Here is an 8,758-nt window from a genome sequence, read left to right on the forward strand (position 1 = left end):
TGATGTAACATAATAGTAGAAAAATAAATATCAATATTTCTAAAATCATTTCACCGGTTTTAGAAAAAGTAAATCCATATTCTAGAAATTTGTCAAAAAAAAGACTATCTAATAGTTGATTTTATGATTTAAATTGAAAGATTTTAGTTTTTTTTTTTTTTTAAATTAACATTTAAGTGTCAGCTCTTCCATCTAAAACAATGTCAATAGTTTCATTTGATGACACTAATCCTTTCAATTCTTTTTAATTTTTATGGTAATTAATGATTAAGTTGGGTTTTTGAATGAAATAATCACTTCTATTTGACTGTTTAAAAAATTGAATTCAAAATTTTGTATTCTGTATATTAAATACTTTGTAAGGAATTTGATATGTTTTGAGAATGGAAAAGAATTGGAAGTTTTTTTTCTTAGAAAAACACATGTATAGTTAAAAATTAAAATCAACAATAGCAAAAAAGATAAAATTAATTTAATTTACAAAACCAGCACATGCATCTAAATACAGACAATAATTACTAACTCAACCCGAGTCTTTATACCAAACACATACAATGTAAATCTACCAACTTAATTCTCTGTTTTTATCGCACATCAAACTCCCCCTTGAAAAACCCATTTATGTGATTGAAAAGAGGGTCAATTCAGACATTTCAAAATCTCCCACTACCCTCTCTGAATTATTACTGTAATTTGGGCGTCCGTTCAATCTCTCTGTTTTGGAATTCATCTCTGCAACACACAAACACACGGAGTGGATTTTTGAGATTTCACCTCCACCACCTGCCTGATTCTCTTCCAATATAATTCTACGATTTTCCACCGCCACCTCCGCCTTGCCTCTCTTTTCTGCCCCCGCCCGAGAACCGACGAAAAACCTGCTTCCCGTCTTGCCCTTACTACTCTCCTCCACCGCCGTGTCCTTGCCGGAAACAGGTTCTTATTCTTCTTTACTCTATGGTTTTTGTTATTTTTCTGCCTTTTATTCCACGGTTTTGGTTGCTTTCCTGTTGGTCATCTGCTGATTTCCGTACATTTCCATTTTGATTTGTTGTGTTTCGTTCTCCTCTCCATTCTCACAGTTGCGTGCGCGGTTTGTTTATTGATTGATTTGAGCGAAGATTGAATCCGAGCATGACTGCGGAGGTTTCTCAGCCAAATGGAGTTGTTTCGAATGGCGACTTGGACCTTAATTCTAACCCTAAATCTGGCGCCGCCAAGAAGTCACGAGAAAGTGAACGCCGTCGTCGTCGACGAAAGCAGAAGAAGAACCAGAAGGCTTCTAAGGTGAAGGAGGCTGCTGCTGGAGAAGATAGTGACGCTTCCGGCGACGACACGAAGGAGAACGATGATCCACTGCAGGTTTGTTTTCTTTCCGTATTTTACGTTGAGGAAATGGTTGTTGGTTTGTGGTTTTAGGGTTATCTTCTCTCAGTGTTTGGGTCTTGTTGGCAAATACTGGTTTTTGGAATGAAGGTCGAACTAGATAGGTGGAATTTCCGGGTTGTCATGTAGGGAAGGAGAGTTTATATTAGAGACTTAAGACATCTATCATTTTTTTACCATAACAAGCGGATTTAAGTTGAGATTTAGATGATGCTCTATGTGAGTTAAAAAGTGAGTACGTAGCACTGAGCCCTACCCCTACCAGATAAAGCTAGGTTCAATTGTTAAGTTTCCATTATCTATTGAAAGACCGTAGAGAATAATACATCAACAAACTAATCTGTTAGCAATTCCAGTATCTTTCTTGGTACATAGTCCATCTTGAGGTGTCATGATACAGATCATGTTATGGCTCATGGCTCATTAGAATCTTTTCTTATCCTTAACCCTTCCGTTTAGCTGAAGTTATCAGGCACACGGTGCTGATAATTTTTCTTTGATATTTCTGCCTGGAATTTGGTTAATAAGGTTAGTAGGACTTAGAGTTTTGTAAGTTTAGCCATCTAATGATTATTAACAACTCTCCATTTGTAATATTCCTTTAGCCTTGGGCAGGGGTCATCTCTACCCTGGTCCTTATGCTGTAAGTTCACCTTCTCTTGAGGAATCTACCTATTTGTTTCTTACTAATAAAAAAAAGGAACTTAGAATCTTGATGGTTGGACAGCAAGAACATTCATGGGTCAATTCCCTCTTCTTTTTCCGCTGTTTGTGCCATTTGGTTAAATGAATTGCTTGATGTTAATGAGGCATTCAAAATGCATTTATTTGTTTTTGAATTTATAGGTTGTTGAGAAAGTAGAAATCGAATATGTACCTGAGAAGGCCGAACTAGATGATAACTTGGATGAAGAATTTAGAAAAGTTTTTGAGAAATTCAGTTTCAGTGAGGTTGCTGGTGCTGAGGTATGTTTAAACTTACCCGTTTAATTTTGCTTATCAGTTCAGTTTATTCAGTCATGAAATTTCTTCTTTCTATTTCTACATAGGAGAATGAAAACAAAGACGAGTCTGCCCAAAATGCAGCATCTAAAAAGTCAGACTCGGATTCTGATGATGAAGAACTTGATATCCAACAAAAGGAAAAAGGTTTGTCAAACAAGAAAAAGAAGGTATAGAGCCTTGCTATTATCTTACCATTTATGTAGAAAGGACCGCATTGGTTATTGCTTGTCATAATGATCTGAAAGTAAATGGTTCTTGCAACTTTCAGCTGCAACGCCGTATGAAGATTGCAGAGTTGAAGCAGATTTGTTCAAGACCAGATGTTGTTGAGGTAGATATGGAGCACTTTATACTGTATTGCGCGTATCTCTTACCTTACAAAATCATCATATAAACCTGGCACCAGAGAGTGTCCGGTTACAAAATCATCATATTTGCTGGTTCTGACATTCTTTTGTGCTTATTCTATTTACTGTTCAGATCTGGGACGCAACTGCAGCTGATCCCAAGTTACTTGTTTATCTAAAATCTTATCGTAACACAGTTCCTGTGCCAAGGCATTGGTGTCAGAAAAGGAAATTTTTACAGGTCAGTAATTCTGCTGATATTCAATTTACATCTATATACATCTATGCACAATTGATGGGTATGTTCAACATGAGGAAATGAGAGAGTTGAGTGAGGGAAGATCGTGTTGATAAGGTTTCTCTTATATGTACATATCTGATTCTTGCAGGGGTGTGGCTGTGACACTATTGGAGCCGGAACTTGTAGGTGTTTGCTAAGAGCACCCATGGATTATTTCTATTTTAGCATATTTTGTGGTGTGGGCTGGGATGTGAACAATTTTATGTTGCAGTTATGGGAAAATTTGTGTTGCATGATATTTTTCCTTATATATCTACATCAATATGAAAATCAGTCTGTTTTAAAATTTTATATCTTTCCGTTAATAATGACCCTGCCATTCTATGATTCTTTTGATGAATTAATATCTTAGTTTGGATTGGAACTTAGTGGTTGGATTTATTTTGCAGGGGAAGCGTGGTATCGAGAAGCAGCCATTCCAACTTCCAGATTTTATTGCAGCAACAGGAATTGAGAAGATTAGACAGGTGACTTCTTACTACAAGTTTAGTTCATATTACGCTGGCAAAACCATGTTCAGTCTAAATGTATTTCAATACACATGCTAGGCCCAATGTGATGCCTGGAACTGCCAATTCTTATCCAAAACAAAGAAATTTCGAATTATTTATTATATTTGTTATGCAGGCCTACATAGAAAAAGAGGATAGTAAGAAATTGAAGCAAAAGCAAAGAGAACGAATGCAGCCAAAGATGGGAAAGATGGATATTGATTATCAGGTTTTTACTACCTTTTGATTTGATGTGTATTTGACTGCTAATATCTAGTTTTATGTCTGCTGCTAGGTGTCTTTGTTGTCAAGAATGTGAACGTTCTAACTAATTAAATTGGCTCTTGTGCATTAGGTTCTTCATGATGCTTTTTTTAAGTACCAAACGAAGCCAAAGCTGACAACTCTTGGAGATCTGTACTATGAAGGGAAAGAGTTCGAGGTATTAGGCTATTGCTATTATTTATCCACAATGCTCTTTGGTCTCTAGGAACCAGTGCATCTTGTTATATTTTATGCATTAAGATATGATTTTGGCCAATGTGCATTTTAAGTTCATAAATAAGGAGCTGGTATAGAAGTAACTATTTGTACATTGTCGCTGCTTGTAATACAGCTATTGAGTAATTTATCTTTGGGGATTTAGCCTCCTTACTTGTTTGTTCATTGGCATACAGGTTAAGTTACGGGAGATGAAACCAGGCATGCTGTCACAAGAACTGAAAGAAGCGCTTGGTATGCCAGAGGGCGCCCCTCCTCCATGGCTCATCAACATGCAGGTTGGACGACTAAACTTATTGTCAAACTGGATTCTGACCGTGTTTTCTTGAATCTGTTTGTATTTGTGATCTTTCACTTATCTTTGTGTTTTTTTCCCCATAGAGATATGGTCCTCCACCATCCTATCCAGATCTAAAGATTCCAGGACTCAATGCTCCCATTCCACCTGGAGCTAGCTTTGGTTACCATCCTGGTGGCTGGGGCAAGCCTCCTGTGGATGAAGTAAGTATTTGACTTGTCATATTTTTTTCTTCAGTTTAATCGGCTAAATCTCACCATTGTTCTTTCTGTTTTCATGGATAGTATGGACGTCCACTGTATGGAGATGTGTTTGGTGTTCAGCAGCAGGAGCAAGCTAACTATGAGGTATCTTATTTATTTTCTATCAAAAGGTTTTCAATTGATTTAGTGGAGGATGGATACATGAAAAGCAGAACTAAATATCCAACATTTAGGTTCTCATAAGACTTGCTTAAACTGTCCTTTTGAGGACATCCAATAAAATTGTAACATATTAGACGTGCTCGAACTAGATCTACGGAGAAGGGGTAAAATTACAGATATTAATGGAGAAGATCAATTTGGAGATGTGAATTTACCAAATTCAATATTTGCTCTTAATCTATCTATGTTTGTGATACTTCATCACTGATTCCCTTTTCTACATCAACGTGGATTATCTTTTATGCCAATTCCTTTTTGTGCAGCACTGAGATTTTAAGACATTCCTTTCTACTAAGCTTCTTTTAGGAAGAAGCTTTTGATAATAGTGTGATTCTCTTATCATCCCTTTCTTGAGGTCTGTATATGTCTGTTTTTTGATTGTCTGATGCCTCATTTAGGAGGAACCTGTTGATAAGACCAAGCATTGGGGTGATTTGGAGGAAGAGGAAGAGGAAGAGGTGGAGGAAGAAGATGAGGAGGAACTTGAAGAAGAAGAAATGGAAGATGGCATTGAATCTGTGGATAGTCTATCGAGGTATGCTATCAATTCATTGCCATTTTATTCCTTGGGTTTCTGTTTATAAAGACTTTTGTAATTATCCTTTGGGTCTCATTTTGTTTAACTTGAGCCCCTTTTTAGTGTAGTTGCTGTTGGGCTTTTCTGGGGGGTTCTTTTCTATTATTGTTATTTTGTGTTTTCTTTCATTTATTCTCGGCTGTTTATCCAAAATATATTATTTCCACAATATCAACATAGTTTGATTAAGAAACTTCGGTTAATATGAATGCTTTGAATATATGTGAATGGATTTATTTCATTTACTGAGGTATTCCTGCCAAAAGGGATGATATTCCAATTTGAGTTGGTAACATGGTTTGAGGCTTCTTTTCTTTTTAATAGAAGCCTTAACTTTAGCTAGAATAGACTGAACTTAAACAATTAAAACCAGTATACTGTCCTGAAACTGTTATATATTCTGTCCCAGCCATGTCCAAGTCCAATCCAACTGTATGTTTAAAATGAATAACTAACTTTAAAAAAAAAAGAAAATAACTAGTAGATGGAATGCTTATTTAGCCTCGTCTTATATGCATCTGTGTTGAAGGCATGCCTTCATGACTGCATCCCAGATGTTTCGGATATCCAAACCCAAAATTTTGAGTGCTTCCCAGTTTGATTTTATTCTCCGCATTGATTATTGCCTATCCAAATTTAACCTCTGTGATTATCCTTTAAGCTGTTCAATAATTGAGATTTCCATTTCATGCAGCACTCCTACTGGTGTGGAGACACCCGATGTTATTGACCTTCGGAAACAACAGAGGAAGGAACCGGACAGGCCCCTTTACCAAGTAAGCAAACATTCTGTGAATGTTATTTTATCAGAACTTGCCTTCTCTCTGTTTTTCTTTTTCAAACTGAAATGTAATTTACTCTTTTATCTGTTTGGTTTTTGAAGGTCCTTGAAGAAAAGGAAGAGAGAGTTGCTCCTGGGACTTTGCTTGGAACAACACATACGTATGCAATTTATTTGCTTTTATCCTTTTATGCTAGCCATCTAACTTTTCTTTCTTTTTGTGCTTAAATTTGACACTTTGATGTGTATGTTTCTCTTCAGTTATGTTATTAGTGGTGGTACTCAAGATAAGACGGGAGCCAAAAGGGTAAGGAACCTTTTGATGTTTCATGTTAAATATGTAAAGGGTGATTACTGATTAATCGACAATAAGTCAATCTGTCTTTTTGTGGCTATTTTATCTTGTAGGTTGATTTGCTTAGAGGTCAAAAATCTGATAAAGTGGATGTTACTTTACGACCTGAAGAATTGGAAGCTATGGAAAACGTTCTACCTGCGAAGTACGTGATTTCACCTAGATGTATAGTTTTGGCATTCATGTCATACTGCAGGTGCCAGCTCCTAATTCTCTTTGTTCTCTTTTCACAGGTATGAGGAAGCTAGGGAAGAGGAGAAGTTGCGGAGTCAGAGGGAGGACTTCAGCGATATGGTTGCAGAGGTTCAGTTTTTTCTTTTTCTTTCCTCAATCTAATGAATTAACCAATCAGTTCTTTATTCTTTGTTTTTGGGGAAAATGAGAAGGGGCAGAAAATTTTTTTCATACTCGAAATTGTTGCTGTGATCTCTTTTGATTTGGAAAATTTTCTTGCAGAATGAGAAGAAACGAAAACGAAAGATGCAGGAGAAGGAAGGGAAGTCCAAGAAGAAGGATTTCAAGTTCTAGGCAATCTTTTGTTACGGTAATCAAACCACTATCGAATACGACTGCCATGCCCGTCGTACTTTTACTTGAAGTATGTGCTATCCTATAAACTTCAGGATTATGTGGTTCTTCCTAAAACTGTATCCTCTTTGCAGGATAATCTACGTAGTTAGTCGCATACGACTCTTCAGTGGAAGTAGTTTGTCATATTTAGTAGATTTTGTATTCGCTCTTTTCGATTCCTGAACATAGAAATGGCTGCTGTTCTGTGACTTAATTGAACAGTAGCTGCGATGGGAGAAGAGGTGGATCATCCACAACGAGTTTTATGCTGTTTTGTCATGGCTGCTATGCCTGTTGTACTTCAAAGTTCAAACACCAATTAAATCCATGAAAAAGCATAAAATGGTGTTGAGTTAACGGCTGCTTGGCTACACTTTCTTTTATTCTTTCTAAATGGCATTTAAATCTGAGTTGAGTTGTTTTACAAGAAGGTGATTGCTCCAAATTGTTTAGGACCGGTTTGGTAGAGAATCTAAAAACATAAATGTGAAAACAAAGGGATTGGATGAAAATAGAGTTGTATTTTATGTTTGTGTGTGTTTGATAGCAGAATTCAAAAATTGAATTTTAATTTAAACAACTGCAAATTAGTTGTAGTCACCCACTAAATATTTGGTTTTATGTTTAAAAAAATTATATAATTATCATTTTGTAATACTATATAATTTATAGGATAAATTTAAGTTAAAATTTAGTATTGTAGTTTCTAATATCATCTATGGTTGGATAAAAGCTTTATAAATAGTTTCTATGGTCGGGTCTATTTAAGAGGATTTAATAACCTATAGGGATATATATGAAGTGAAGTTATCAAATTATAAAGGTTAAATTTTAAATATTAAAATCATTTGGATTAATTTTTAATTTTATCAAAATCATAAAAATCAAAATTTGAATTTAACCTAATTTACAATGTACTATATAATAATTATTTTAATTTTTAATGATTGAATTGAGTTTATAGCATGATATGCTATATTTTTAAATTTTTTTGTCTTTTATTTAATATAATCCCACATTTTAAATTTTAAATTTTGGAATACAACGAAAACATAAGAATGTTTTCAAAATTTACACTATTTGGGTCATAAAATACGAAAACGGTTTTTAAATCTAAAAACATAAAACGGAATTTAGATTACGAATTAATGTCCTTAGATTTTAAGTGAAATTACTTTAAAAGAGATTTCAAAAAAAATTTCAGATGTGAAGTTATAATTACAAAAATCAAGATAATCTATATAAAAAATGATAATAGAATCTAGAGTGTTTGTTGGTTGGGTTGGATTATAGGATTTTTTAGATCAACTTATTATTCAGTTCTAAGATTTTTTAAGGAGTGATTGGACAAATGACTAAACGATTAGATTTGTTACTTTATTAATTTTAAAAAGGTCATGAACCCTTAATAAGTCAAATCAAATTTAGTAATCTATAACTAACCAAATCAAATCTTGTAAATCTATAACTAGCCAAATCAAATAAACAAAAAAAAAACTAAGTTTTTATCTCGAGAAAATTAAAAAATCGAAGAATCTAATCGACTAGAAACACATTTTCATCGTTGTGCCTTATCTTCCGGAGTTCTTTTTCTTTTACTATGAAGAATTACAGTAAAAGTCATCCCAAAGAATCAACAACACTCCAATTTTTTTTTTTCACGACATATTACACGATACAAAATATTAAATAGATATTTTTGAACCTTAGCAGTTAGCATT

At 34.6% G+C, this 8,758-nt stretch overlaps 1 protein-coding gene across 3 annotated transcripts; it reads left to right on the forward strand.

The window, feature by feature from the left end:
- The first annotated feature begins 649 nt into the window (after positions 1 to 649).
- On the forward strand, positions 650 to 7,422 carry LOC120080264 (splicing factor 3B subunit 2). 3 transcript variants are annotated; one of them, XM_039034881.1, is made up of 20 exons: positions 651 to 936; positions 1,083 to 1,362; positions 2,233 to 2,352; positions 2,436 to 2,558; positions 2,660 to 2,722; positions 2,872 to 2,979; positions 3,429 to 3,506; positions 3,667 to 3,759; positions 3,886 to 3,972; positions 4,208 to 4,309; positions 4,413 to 4,532; positions 4,614 to 4,676; positions 5,153 to 5,289; positions 6,026 to 6,107; positions 6,215 to 6,273; positions 6,374 to 6,419; positions 6,521 to 6,612; positions 6,701 to 6,770; positions 6,924 to 7,011; positions 7,130 to 7,422. In XM_039034881.1, exons 2-19 carry the CDS (start codon positions 1,135 to 1,137, stop codon positions 6,993 to 6,995), a joined length of 1,743 nt encoding a protein of 580 aa, XP_038890809.1. In that variant the 5' UTR covers positions 651 to 936; positions 1,083 to 1,134; the 3' UTR covers positions 6,996 to 7,011; positions 7,130 to 7,422. The 3 variants fall into 3 exon arrangements, with proteins under 3 accessions (XP_038890810.1, XP_038890809.1, XP_038890808.1); XM_039034882.1 differs by having other exon boundaries at positions 650 to 936; positions 1,122 to 1,362; positions 6,924 to 7,422; XM_039034880.1 differs by having other exon boundaries at positions 6,924 to 7,422.
- Positions 7,423 to 8,758: the final 1,336 nt, after the last annotated feature.

The sequence above is a fragment of the Benincasa hispida genome, chromosome 6 (genome assembly GCF_009727055.1).
Source record: "Benincasa hispida cultivar B227 chromosome 6, ASM972705v1, whole genome shotgun sequence".
NCBI lineage: Eukaryota > Viridiplantae > Streptophyta > Magnoliopsida > Cucurbitales > Cucurbitaceae > Benincasa > Benincasa hispida.

Coding starts and splice junctions, on each gene's coding strand:
- LOC120080264 (XM_039034882.1), top strand. CDS start 1,135: ATGACTGCGGAGGTTTCTCAGCCAAATGGAGTTGTTTCGAATGGCGAC. Junction 2,559..2,659: donor TGTCAAACAAGAAAAAGAAG/GTATAGAGCCTT, acceptor TGCAACTTTCAG/CTGCAACGCCGTATGAAGAT. Junction 4,310..4,412: donor CATGGCTCATCAACATGCAG/GTTGGACGACTA, acceptor TTTTCCCCATAG/AGATATGGTCCTCCACCATC.